This window comes from Mustela nivalis, assembly GCF_964662115.1.
Source record: "Mustela nivalis genome assembly, chromosome: 5".
NCBI classification, from domain to species: Eukaryota; Metazoa; Chordata; class Mammalia; order Carnivora; family Mustelidae; genus Mustela; species Mustela nivalis.
In genome coordinates this window covers 155,002,861-155,016,342 of record NC_139024.1, presented here as the reverse complement: position 1 = coordinate 155,016,342, position 13,482 = coordinate 155,002,861, and the positions used below count along the sequence as shown (strand labels likewise).

Here is a 13,482-nt window from a genome sequence, read left to right as displayed (position 1 = left end):
TCGTGGGTGGCTGGGATCCTGAGCTTTTCTCAGTCCCCATCCTCTGCAGAGACACAACCAAACACTTACCTGCATAAACTCCACACTGCTGTCCAAGGGGTTTTCCTGACGAAAGAGCAGCAGGAAGTTTTCATCTTCAGACAAGAACATGTTGGCAAGCTGAGGAAGCAGAGAGAAACAGCCATCAGCCACACCGGCCACTGCTCCCTGGGTAAAAGACACGGTGGGACATACTACAAGGGGAAGAGGGCTTGGATTTCCCAGGACCGAGAGCTCCAATTACAGTTCTGGGTCCCTGACTGCAGTTTTGGATTCCCTGATGCTTTCAAACACTGCTCTGTTACTAGGTAGGAAACATGGCGGGCGTCTGCCTCCCAAAAGCTTACGATCCAAAATCATAATCCTAATTTTATTTTTTTTAAGAGTTTTATTTATTTGAGAGAGCACAGAAGGAGAGTGAGAGAGAGAAGCAGGTTCCCCACTGAGCTAGGACTCAATCCTAGGGACCTTGTGTCATGACCTGAGCCGAAGGCAGATGCTTTACCAACTGAGCCAGCCAGGCGCCCCATAATCCTAATAGTAATAATAAATCTGTCAGTGCTTAATACGTTCCAGACACTATTTTAAGACACTCCCATATTAAGATAATTTAACTCCATTATATAATGGGAAATTAAAAGAGCGAATAATTCTTATATGTGCCACGAATTGTTCTAAATTCTTACGAATGCTTACTCACTCCATCCTAGCCCCAACCCAGAAAGTACGCAACACACTCCCATTCTCATTTTTTCGTCAAAGAAACTGGAACTTGGGCACCTGGGTGGTTCAGTGGATTGGGCCTCTGCCTTTGGCTCAGGTCATGCGTGATCTCAGGGTCCTGGGATCGAGCCCTGCATCGAGCTTTCTGCTCGGCGGGGAGCCTTCTTTCCTCTCCCTCTCTGCCTGCCTCTCTGCCTACTTGTGATCTCTCTCCCTGTCAAATAAATTAATAAAATCTTTAAAAAAAAAAAAAAGGAAACTGGAACTCGCGTTAGTTATGTGGCAAGTGGTGGCACCCGGACTGGGGTCATCCTCTCCAGCTTCACGCCGTGCTGGGGCGATGGCGTACGCGCGGTCTTTCCACACCACGGACACAGACAGGAGTGCCTGCCGTCGGTGTCCTGAGTGTCGGCTGTTTTTCTTCTTCTACATTATCAGTGTCTCTATGATCTCCCCAGAGCTGGTCTGGGTGGGATCCATTGCGTCGTCCCTCCTCCTACCTGAGCACCAGTTCTACTGATTTAGGTCACTTCTCTCATGAGTAACGGTGACATTTTCTTCCCATGATACATGACTATAATTCTTACTTCAGCACATGGCTGTGTTTGGCTGGGCTCATCCCATGATACGGTACTGCCGTGTTCCTGGCTTGCGTTGTCCCCCAGAAACAGTAGCCACTCCTTCTATCTCCGTGCTCAATGCCACGGTGAGTCCACACAGAGGCTGTTGGGGGTGGGGAGGCATGTTGAGCCCACATGCCTATTCACTCCTCTAGCTGGGTGTGGGTCGGCTCAGGGACCTACTGTGTGAACGACAGCAATCATATTTAAATATCATGTATCGAGTAGCTATGACGTGGCAGGCACTGGCGACGTATGTTTCATTTATGCTCCATTAAAGTCTCATACCAGTCCCACTGGTGTGATACCCTCTTTTACTCATGGGAGCAGGACAGCACAGTGTGTGTCCATGACAGGCTTTAGAATGGATCCTAATTCCTTCTCCATTGTTCGCCTTTTATTTGGCCTGGCACAAGTTAATTGATCCCTCTGTGCCTCAATTTCCTCACTTGTAAAATGGGGATAGTAATGTTTATATCCTGATGCTTACGTGAAGGCTAAAAGTAAAGTGAGGCACTACTTACAGGCAAAATTCCTTCAACAAATGCTAATGCCGTGTTGATGAAGACCATGAACCAGAGGCTCGGGGAGAAGTAACTTGGCCAAGATCTCACATTCACCGTGTGGACTTGGCACTGCCCCAGCCCCATCCCCCACATCCTGCCTGCCCCCGCCACACCTGTCTGGGCTCCAAGGTCCACTGGAATCAGCATCTGCTCTTCAGAACTACGTGCTTTTTCCCATGGAGTAGGAAAAGCCAAAAACCAAATGAAAATGTGATTCACAGGTCCCCAGGCTTTAGAACCCAGTCTGTCTTCAGCTTTAATTGGAGGAGCCTGGGGCAAATCAGATGCACAGATAATCCCGCAGCGTGGCTTGGGCTTTCTGTGGCAAAGTCTGCCCCACCTTAGTTGTGCTAGAATACCTAATGTGTATCTGGGTGGGCTGATTTTCAGGTCGTTGAGACTAGAGTGAGATAGGCCACGGTACGGGGGGGCGGGGGGGGGACTTGCTACTCCTTAAGCGCACAGACTCCAGAGGTTTTAAGGGGCCTGGGACGGGTGTAACCAGATCCCATCAGCTTGTCTACAGACAACACCTCCGCTGTGCATCTGCGGGACTCGGGACTCCGCGATGGGATGGTTGGCACGGGTGTCCAAGCTGTTGCCGGGTTTCTAAGTGCTTCGTGAAGCTCTGCCTGTTGTTAGTGAGATAACACCGTCATTTTCAGCCATTTCCCGTGTTTCATTTCTTCTCCCTTAAGCCCACACACGTATACCGGGCACCGTCAATGTTCCGCTGTGCTCTGGGGCTGGAGAACGCAGCAGTGAACACACAGTCATGAGTCCTTCTGTGTTTCTAGCTTGAGGCTTGAGTGTACTTGCATCAGTTACCCACCATCGCTGGTGACGTGAAAAATTTTTGCCTTGGAGTGAAAATTTTGGAAATGCTAGGGTTCTGAGAAGGCTGCTTCCTTCCGGGCAAACATGTCTACTTTTCATAAGGATACAATTATCTTGCCCTAGTATCATAATTTTCTGAAAAGAAAGGTACTGTGTGGGCTGGGCTGTAGGATGGCGGCTGTCCATTTTGTTTCGAATGATCTCCGGGGTTAGATCTCCCCAACCTCCGCTGAGAGGTGATGCAGGAGTTTCAACTCATTTCTTGTTAGTCAGTTTTTCCTTATGCCCAGGCTGAATCTGAACAGCACATAGCAAAGGGACCCATTGGATCGAGTAACTGCAAGACCCCCAGCGTATGAATTCCCCAGTTACAATAACTACAGATATTGCTTGACCTAAAGAAAATGATATGGGTTGTTAAGAAAATGGAAAAGGAGAGGAGATTACTTCAAAATGCTGGGTAGGCCAGCAGCCTGGCAGACAGTTCTAGCTTCCCATTCAGATGTAAGATTTGTATTATTTTGGGGAGGAAAATGACAGCCCAAAAAGCCTCAGTGGAGAAAGGACAGTTGGGAAAGGTACCTCTTTCATCAGCACGCGCCCATCTCTGGAGACACCCTGCAGACCCGTGAACTGCTGCTTCATTCTCTGCACATGTTCTTCCATGCCCGCCTCCTACAATAGGCCAGACAGAGCCGCATTAAACCCTTGGGGAAGGGCGCCTGGGTGGCTCAGTGGGTTAAAGCCTCTGCCTTCGGCTCAGGTCATGATCTCAGGGTCCTGGGATCGAGCCCCACATCGGGCTCTCTACTCAGCGGGGAGCCAGCTTCCCCCTCTCTCTCTGCCTCTCTGCCTACTTGTGGTTTCTGTCTGCCAAATAAATAAATAAAATCTTTTTTAAAAAAAATGGGGATTCCAGAAATGTAGTCGGGATATCAAATATTCAGAGCATAGAGCCTGGTCATTACATTAGTCTAACCTGAAAAGCAGGTTATTTAGCCATTTAAAATGAGCCTACCCTGTCAAACAAGGGAGAACAGTGGTGGAGAGTTCGTGAGCAAAGCACCACTGATCAGAATCCCAAGCAGGTGAGACCTACAGGCTAGTGAGCTCCTAAAACCTGAATGAAGGAAGAGAAGCCGAGAGACTAGGTTTTGAGGGGCTTCGGACAGACATAACCTGATCCCATTAGCTGGTCTACAGACAACACCTCCATTAAGCTCATTCGCAGGACTCCTAAGTTCTCCCTCCAAGAGATCAGAGATTTTGTTCTGTTTCAAAGGGAAAAGCCCAACTCTTTTAGATCGCAAGTTTGCCGTCACTCATCCCTTCATCTTCTCCTTGAGCCCGCCGAGGGAAAAATAATTAGAAGGGGAAAAAAAGCAAGAAAGTAGTTATTGAATTACCAAGGAATAGAGAGAATGGAGAATGAATTCTGATGAAGGAACGGAGAGGTAGAAACATCCCCCCCAGTGCCAGATCCCAGGACTCCAGACTGCAGCGGCCGCTAAGTTCAGCCTCCCTGATATACTGTCCCTAATCCGATCCCCCATGACCCCTGCTAGCCAGGCTTCCTCCTGAGACACTGCACTACATGTGGAGAGATCGGCGTTTCTAGTCTTGGCTCCTCGGATCCTGTGTGTGGGTGTGGGTGTGTGGGCTGTGTACGTGCACCATACAGAAAGAAAACGTGATGGAGGTTCCTTCACAAGGTGGGTCTTCACTTTGCATTTCAGGTTGGCTTTCTAGATTAGGATATCTGCAGGACAGCTGTCACTTCTGTGTCTCTGAGATACAGTATGAATACATGGCTCTTTATGGTGGGCTGGACCTTCCCAAAGGACCTTAGTGGACATAAGCCATGGGGGAGGAAAATTAAGTTTCACAATTAATAAATGTTAAGCCAAAGAAGTTGAGGCCAGAGTCTAGTGCTACCTTAGCTTTAAGCCACAGAACCTTGACTTTCATCCCGTAACCCCAAAGCCCATGGCCATCCCTTGGACCTAAAGCAACAGAGCCGAGGGACTGCCTCTGTTGTGTTTCCCATCTGCACCACCCTGCCGCCCCCTCCGTAAGACTCTAGACCCCGTCGTCTCTGAAGCATGGAAGGAGACCCGGGCTATGCTAGACTCTGACAGGAAGGATATGGACACAGCCCCAGGAAGTGAGGCTCTGCTCTGTTCTCGCTCTCTCCAGACCTAGTTCAGAGGCCAGTTCTGAGCATTTGAAAGGAAAAGGTAGGAGCTAAGGGAGGGGTGAGGAACGGGAGCCGCAGCATGAATGGCTCATGGTTCCATTAAGTCTGTCCCCGCAGAGGCCCCGAGAAGCAGGGAGTCACACACAGATTGGTTGCTTTCCAAGGTTGACCAGCAGGTCGCTGTTGGCGACCCTGAAATTCCTTCCTCCAAGACTTCTGTGACCTGCTAGCTAATCAGGGAGGAAAGGAGAGTTCTTCAGGCCTCTGAAGAACCGCTTGCTCCTCCTAAACCCCAGGCCCAATCCTGGAGGCCTCCCTGTGGCGTCTTCTCTACTCGCTGGGGCATCCCTGGTTAGAAGCAGGGATGGGGACTGTCACTCAGCTTGATGGACGTCCACTTGGAAGTCCTGCTCTCTGATTAAGGACATGCTTAGAGCCCCCCTCCTTTCTCTGCAGGGAGGAAACCCAGAATCAGGAATCAGGAATAGTTTCCTTAATCATGGTTGTTCTGGGAGCATCGAGGGCCCAGTACAGGCTCCTAGAACCCCACTCCCCAGGGTTAGGTATCAGCATTTTGAAATGGAATAATGGCAGGTGATGACTTTTTGGGACAATGGCTTATACAAATGATCTGGCTCCAAAACTCTCTCCCCAGCCACATGCCGAGAAGGGGTGGTTGGGTCTGCTGTCCAAGCCCAGCGAGACTGGCCTGATTCTATTAGAACCCTCCCACCATCTCCCATGATGGGCAGTCAATGTTCCTGGACGGTCAGAGGGTGAGAGAGATACCAACGGACATATGGTGATTTAAAAATGCAAGATCCTAGGCAAACCCCAAAGGTACTGAAATGCCTTGGGGATGGGACACACAGGGGCACAGGACACTGGTGAGTCACTTGTTGTCTCCTCTCCCGCAAGGACCATGCCCGCCCCTGTGTGAGAAGGCAAATCGCCAGGCTGGCTCTGAGGGAGGGAAGAGATGGACCGCCCAGCTGCAAGCGAGGCACTTCTCTGCTCCATCACTAATGGCAACAATGCTGCTAATGTTAGCCAAAGCCCCAGAAGAAGATGCCCTTGGCTCAGAGCAGACCCTTGTGTCTTACCAGCCCCACCTCCACCTTACGACTGTAAATAGGACACTCCCAGCTTCCACACTGACAATAGCTTTTCTCTCTCTTTCCTATAAATCACTAAGGCAAAGAACTTCTGGAAAGGTGCAAAGTTCTAAGTCTCTGGGAGTTTGGGGTTTTGGACCATCCAGTTTATCCCAAGACTTCAAATGGTTCTGCCTTCATCTATTTGTTTTCCTTAAACACACCTGTCATGCTTGACTAAAGGGCATCTGACTCATGGGCTCTGGAGTGCCATGAGCCCCTAGCATTTAGAGCAATAAGGAAGGGCGAGGCAGAGACAGAGAGACCAGAAGACAGAGACAGAGAGTGTTAAGGGAAAGAAGGAGAAAAAAAAAGAAACTGATAAAAGACAAGAAATGAGGGGCAAAAAAGAGATGAGATAGGTAAGAAAGAGAAAGGAAAAGAAAAGACAGGGAAAAGAGGGACAAGCTTTGAGAGACGGACTGCAGATAGAAGGAGAAACAAGGAAACTTGGAGAGACCTGTAAGACAGACAGATGAGAGACAGAAAGGTCAGAGAGAAAGTCAAGAGATGATGGAAGATAGGGGCCAGGAATCAAAATGAGAAACAGAAATGGGCAGAAAAATGAGACACGCAGACACCAAATGAACAGTCGAGGCACAGAGAGAGAGAGCTCTGTGTACACAGAAACAGACAGGGAGAGACAAGGTCTGCGTGGCTGCTGGAGGCAGATGGCAGCCTCTTCTGTTCTCAGCTGGCTGCCCGCCCACACCCGGAAACACCCTCTCGAAGCGCTCCTTGGTGGCACGGAGAGCCTCGTTCCCTCCATTGGGCTCCTACAGGACAGTACAAGGCACTTAATTCTTCTGTGTAAACAGTTCTCTGGCTGAGGATAAGTGATTTCCACGATTCACTTTAAATGCTCCTGTCTCCAGAGCTACTCCTCTTACCATGCATCCTCAGATGGAGTCTTGACTAGGTTCTCCCATCCCCAGGCTGGGGTGTCTTTGTAGGAGTCTTTGCTTTGCTACGGGGATCCTCCAGAGTTAATCTCCATCTCTTGAGGCCAGATTTACCATCAGGGAAGGATATGGACATGATAGAATAGGTTTCCATTTATTATACCTGGGCTCTGGGTATATTGCTTATTTTCTGGTTTGTTATTCCCAAAGAAATCTATAACCTCTTCTAATGAAATGAATAACAGAAAATGATTTTAAATGTTCTGTTTGTTTGTAAGCTGCTATCAAAGGAGTATCAAATGCACTAAACATTCAGAACCTCGGAGCTCTTAACATCTCTTCCACCTTTTTGAACAAAGTGAGCTGCCTTATCTCCATGTCAAAACCCATTAGCAGAAACATAACCAAGGAGACGTTCAAAACAGAGTTGTTTGAATCTATAGTTAAGGTCTGTCGAGGGGATGACAGATGTTACACTCGAAGTCAATGGCCAGCATGTCTAACGCTACGGTCATCCCTTTCATGAAACCTGCCTCGGTCCCTCCATGTTGCTAAGAGATGGAGAAAAATTAACGCAAGCAAGGAAGAAAAGAGGTCAGATGGGATTAATAGGTGCAGATCAACATGAGACTTGGATGCTTCTCCTGTTTTGCTAAAAGCACATAAGTTAATGCCTCGTGGCACAAGTACTTACCTCAGTACCCAGTGTTGTCAGCACGTGATGAAAGAAAGCATCGAGTTCCTCATCGTCTATGTAACCGTTTTCTAAATGCAACAGGAGATGCATAAGTGATCGTCACTTACATAGAATGACATGTGACATTTACTATTTATCTAAATTGTTTTGGATCTCACAGTCTGTAAAATCCCCATGGATACTGTTCCTTACTCTTCCGATAACTCAGTGCTCGCGTGCTAGGGTCTAACCTGTCAGAGACATGAATCGTAAACATATGCTCAAGAATAAATGCTCTGTGTTGGGTTTAAATGAATATTTGGAAAAGGAAAGCAACTAAATACATACATTTGAATCCACAAACAAACATGAGTTTTAGGAGAAAATCCAAGCCCAGGATTTGGAAGCTTCGAAAGATTTAACAGGTATAATTCCTAAATCTTACTTTTCAGAGTCAAAACACAGTTTAGCTATTTTCTTTATGGTTGTTGAATTATTACTAAAGATACAGCACATTTTAAGTGGTTCCATTTTCTTTTCAAGTGTTTTGGGGGGTAGCATCTTTTTGAAAGTTGGTAAAATTCGTCCTCCCTTCCTTTAAAAAGCACCTTTAAGGAGGGCTTACTTCAGACAGCTGCCTGCCAGCCGCAAGCCTCGAATATAGGTAGTGATCTGCGTCATATATGACATATCATCTTAGACACACACACAGAGAGATTGGGAGGGGGACCAAGTCCTTCCCTCGACACTGAACTTAAATACGAAACTCTAGATCTGTAGCTCCAGGACACCTAACATCTGTTTGGTTTGATATAAGCATTAACAGCGCCTGAAGACAACGTTTCCTGCGAGGAAAGACGGGAAGGGGAAACTCTAGGTCCTTTCGGAGGGTCGGGGCTGGGGCCATGTATACATCTGAATGTGCAGGTGCCGTGTTCCACTTACCGTCCGAGTCAAAGCGCTGCCAGACGTGCCAGAAGCCGGCGGCGTCCAAGAGCCCCTGAGTCGCTTCGCGGGCGCTGTCCATGGTGTTGAGCGCGGAGCTTAGGCACCTGCCGGCAAGGAACACCGGGGAACTTTGGTAGCGGCTTCTGCCTGACTCCCTTGCCTGCTTCTTTGCTCTCTGGTTTGCTCTGAGCACCTTTCTGCCGGGACGGGGGAGAGGGCGGCTGGCGAGGCGGCGGGTGGCAGAGCCCTGGCGTCGCTACAGTCCCTAAGCGGAGACCAGAGACGGCGGAGCCCGCCCTCCTGCAGACTCGCGGGTCCCGCTCCGCCCCCCGCGCCCCACACCCCACCCTCCCGGCCGGGCGGGGTCGGGGGTGGTCCTCTGCCTCTGCGCTGTGGGGGAGTGGGGACAAAGGCTGGGGCCTCCATGGCTAACTGCATTTGCCCTTTAACATGTTTGCCAAACTCAGAGAAAATGACCTCCCTTACCTTTTACTGAACACCCAACTTACGCCCCTCTTGAGAGAGCTCCCGCAATGAAAACGTTGGGAGAGGACTCCGTGTTAGGACCCTTTGGACCTGATGACTTAGAAATAGTGTGTGGGGTGGGTGGGGGTGGGATGGAGAGGGGTGATACTGGTAGTGGTAGGAGATTATAGTAACCAAGGAGACGGTGAACAGCAATTATCTATCCCTGAGTATTAGGGCATGCTTATTGTTAAGCTATAATGTACTCTAAGGACTTGTAACTAAATGGGCATTTTGCAAGGAACTATGGTTTAATGCAGGGTACCAGAATGTTGAGGAAAGTCTAAATCATGCCATGCTCTGCCAGGAGAGGAGGGTCTGGGGGAGACACAGTGGCCAACTGCAGAGTCCTTAGGTAGAAGACTTAAATTATTGTGTTTGGCTTATAAGAGCCTCACCAAGCCCAAAGGACAAAAATCATTCGGAGGAACAAAGAATTCTGTCTAATGATCTTAACTGTCCAAAACTTGATTGGTTGCTTTGAGAAATAGGTAACTGACGAGTGTGGATGTCTTCTGACCATGGGCTTAGAGCCTTCTGCTGAGGAATCCATAGAAGGAGCTTGGGGGGACGCCTGGGTGGCTCAGTTGGTTAAGCGGCTGCCTTCGGCTCAGGTCATGATCCCAGCGTCCTGGGATCGAGTCCCACATCGGGCTCCTTGCTCGGCAGGGAGCCTGCTTCTCCCTCTGCCTCTAGCCTGCCACTCTGTCTGCCTGTCCTTGCGCTCTGTATCTCTCTCTCTCTCTAACAAATAAATAAAAATCTTTAAAAAAAAAAAAAAAGAAGGAGCTTGGGTATTAAAAGAATTTAACAAGATAAAGATTTTCTTTATGACAGTGACTCGGATATTAGCATTCAAATTTATTTTTAAAAAGCACATATAGGGGCACCTGGATGGTTCAGTTAAGGGTCTAACTTTTGATTTGGCTCAGGTCATCATCTCAGGGTCCCGAGATCAAGCCCGACCTCTGGCACCATGCTGGGTGGAGGCTGCTTGAGATTCCTGCCCCCCACTGCCACCCACACATATACTAAACTACAGTAGTGAAAAGACCATGACACTGCCAGCCAGACAGTCCTGAGTTAGGATCCCAGCTCTACCACTTGCTAGCTTTGTGACCTGGGCCTTTAGTTTTCATCTGAGAGTGCTTTCTCATCTAGAAAGTGAGGATAATAATATCTGGTCTGGGGGGTTGCTGTGAGGACCCAAGTCCATCATAGGAGTGCACAGAATACTATAACTGCTGTGGTCTTACAGAGGATGAGTGTTGACTGTATGAGTTTTTTAAATAATGTGGAGAAAAAAGGAAAGTGAGAAACTGTCACAGCTAAGAGGAATCTGAGAAGACATCATAATTAATGCAATATAGTACCTTGGTTAGGATCCTGGAACATTAGGCAAAAACTAAGAAAATATGAAAGATAAGACTTTGGTTTATAATAAAGAAAAAAATGGTTTAGAAGCAAATAGCTCTGGGTTTTGGGTCCAGCTTTGCCTCTTACTAGCTGTGATATTGGACAAGTTGGAGGAAACCTCATTTTCTTCACCGTAAAAATGGGGTTAGTTATGAGCATTTGCTCTTACATTGTTGTCATAAAGATAAAATGAAAAAATACATAGAAACTTAGCACAGTAAACACTGAATATAGGTTAGCTGCTAAAACGATAAATCTCCGTACATAGACATTTATTTAGACAATGGTGAAATAAGCTTCAGGATTTTTGAGTAATCATCACTTCTGGGGAAGGTGTTGTGTACAAATACTGAGGAACATAGCAGAACGAGAGGGTGAGCGGCTCAGTGTCCACAGTTATATGGCATTGGTCAGGAAGAGGAATCTGCACGAACTCACCAAGATGGTGACTGATCTTGTTTTCTGATAAAATGGAAAAAGGAAAAAGAAGGCCAATGTCAGAAGTAATAATCAAGGTTTAATGTAAGGGGTGGTTAAATAATTGAGGGTAAGTCTCTATGATGGGCTTCGTTGCCTACACAGAAATCTTGATTTTGAAGACTGATCTCACACATGTGTGCACACACACACACTGCTTGGACTATAAGAGCAGGCTGCAAAAATGGCAAGCTACTAAAGTGTGCATATAGTATCACCCAATTCTGTAAAATAAAACACATGTTTCTGTACTTAGAAAAAAATGGAAGGATATACACTAATGATATAAAAGATGTTTATCTCTGGAATGGGGAAGAGGGAGAGTCATAGGTGGTTTTAATTTTGCTGTTTCTAATTCTTCTTTAGAACTGTCCACAGTAAGCATATAATGCAAACTATTAAAACTTCTTTAGGATTTTTTTTTTTAATCTTTAAAGACTTTTTTTAAATCTAAGGGAAGGAGGAAAGAAGCACAGCCCAAAGACTGCTGTTCTTCTTGGAACTGGGGAACGCATGAATTCACTGGAAACAATTTCCAGGAGCCTGGCACGTGGAGCTCAGTGGGGAATTGTAATTTCTAGGTGATAACTTCCCATTTTCTTCTATCGTGATACTAGATAGATAATGTTCAGGCCCCTCACATTCTCTCAAATAGAGATTTCCTTGGGAGAAAACTATCCTAACCCTTAACAAAGAAGATACCAATTGAGAAAGTATTTTAAAATACCAGATCATGGGAATCACCTACAAGACTGTCTCACTGTCTAGGTTCTCCTACCTGGAAGTTGAGTGAGGGGGTTGGTGGTGGTAGAACCAGAAATGATTTACCCGAGACCCTCATTGTCCAATGAGAAAACTCAGAGGAAAGCAAGTACAAAGTAGCTAGAATCAACCTGAAATAAATTATGCAACTGAGGGATTAATGCAGCCCCTTCCATAGGGAATTTAATTTAAATTGTCTGGAATGAGGACTCTACACTGATATATTTTCAAAGCTCCCTAGGAATTATATTAGAACCACTGACTAGCCCTTTGTCTATTGTATATTTTGGTCATTTTGGACCAAAGCTGCTCATTTGGACATAGCTTCCCTAAAGGACACTACAGAAAAGGAAAAAACTTGGAATTTATATTTCTAAATCACTCTGGTAAGTTTTGACTGGTGGCTGAGACTGGATCTGCAATGCGTTGTTTTTCTTTTTCATCCCTGATGATTTCATTGTTTCTTGTAGTCATTTCCTGCTTTTCTCATTAGCATAGCAAATTGATGGTTAGTTGTACAAAAAACATCAGTGGTCTATAATTCGAAGCATTGCTAATTACCACGATGCACGCATTCAACTCTTGAGTTAGAATATCTGCATCTTTACACAAACTCAGATGAAATTTCTAGCTGGAAATATAAACAATGCTATCATTGACATTGTCTCCCCGTATTTATTGAACATGCAAATGTGGTGGACCCCTCATAGACTATATAGTAGACCTGAGAATTTAAAGAGATTGTTTTGGCTTAATGGTGCACCAGCTCCAAAGGACAAAGGAAATAAATAGCCATGAGGACCATTTTGCAGGATACAAATGTTAAAAAGCTGGCGTAGCTTTACAACCACAGAAGTTCAATAAATGCCTGAGCACATTCTTTCCTCCTTTTTTCTTTCTTTTATCAACCAACTTCTTACTGTATCAATTCTTTTTTTAGAATGTTTCGTAATTTTCAGCTTTACAGTCATATTCTATCACCTCATCATGCTTACCCTTATTTTTGTATATATATAACTTTTTCATTCTTTGAGATTTTGGGAGGCAGTTTCTTCTAACAGACCAGAATACACCCAAAATCAACTGTATGGCTCTGTACTATTCACCAGTCTAATATAAATATAAATATAAATATATTCATTTATATTTAAGAAGAAGATATATATTATATATATATATTTTAGAAGAAAAGAGGAAAAAATATATAAATATACGTGTATATATATATATATACATGTATATATATATTTATATACACATGTATATATATATAAAATATATATATAATATATGTATATATAATATATATAAATATAAAAAATATATAAATATACGTATATATATACATATATATACGTATATTTATATATTTTTTCCTCTTTTCTTCTCCCCCTGGTTTCAGTCTCTTCTGATTTGGTTAGTATATATTTTTCTGGGGTCAATGTTACCCTTTTAGTATTTTGTTCTCTCATTCATCTGTTCTTATCTGGATAAAATGACAAGGCAGAAAAACTCATCTCAAAAAAAAGAACAAGAGGCAGTACTGATGGCCAGGGACCTAATCAATACAGACATTAGTAATATGTTAGAACTAGAGTTCAGAATGATGATTATCAAGGTGCTAGCTGGTCTCGAAAAAA

The 13,482-nt window shown here is 45.4% G+C and overlaps 1 protein-coding gene across 1 annotated transcript in view; it reads right to left on the bottom strand.

Annotated features, from left to right (window-relative positions):
• Positions 1-8,940, bottom strand: part of SCGN (secretagogin, EF-hand calcium binding protein) — a 37,771-nt gene extending 28,831 nt beyond the window's left edge. The window contains exons 1-4 of the mRNA XM_082731504.1: positions 8,660-8,940; positions 7,733-7,803; positions 3,368-3,460; positions 70-159 (exon numbers count right to left, since the gene is read on the bottom strand). Coding sequence (XP_082587630.1) covers positions 70-159; positions 3,368-3,460; positions 7,733-7,803; positions 8,660-8,741 — 336 coding nt within the window. The 5' untranslated portion in view covers positions 8,742-8,940. The remainder of the gene's footprint in view (positions 1-69; positions 160-3,367; positions 3,461-7,732; positions 7,804-8,659) is intronic.
• Positions 8,941-13,482: the final 4,542 nt, after the last annotated feature.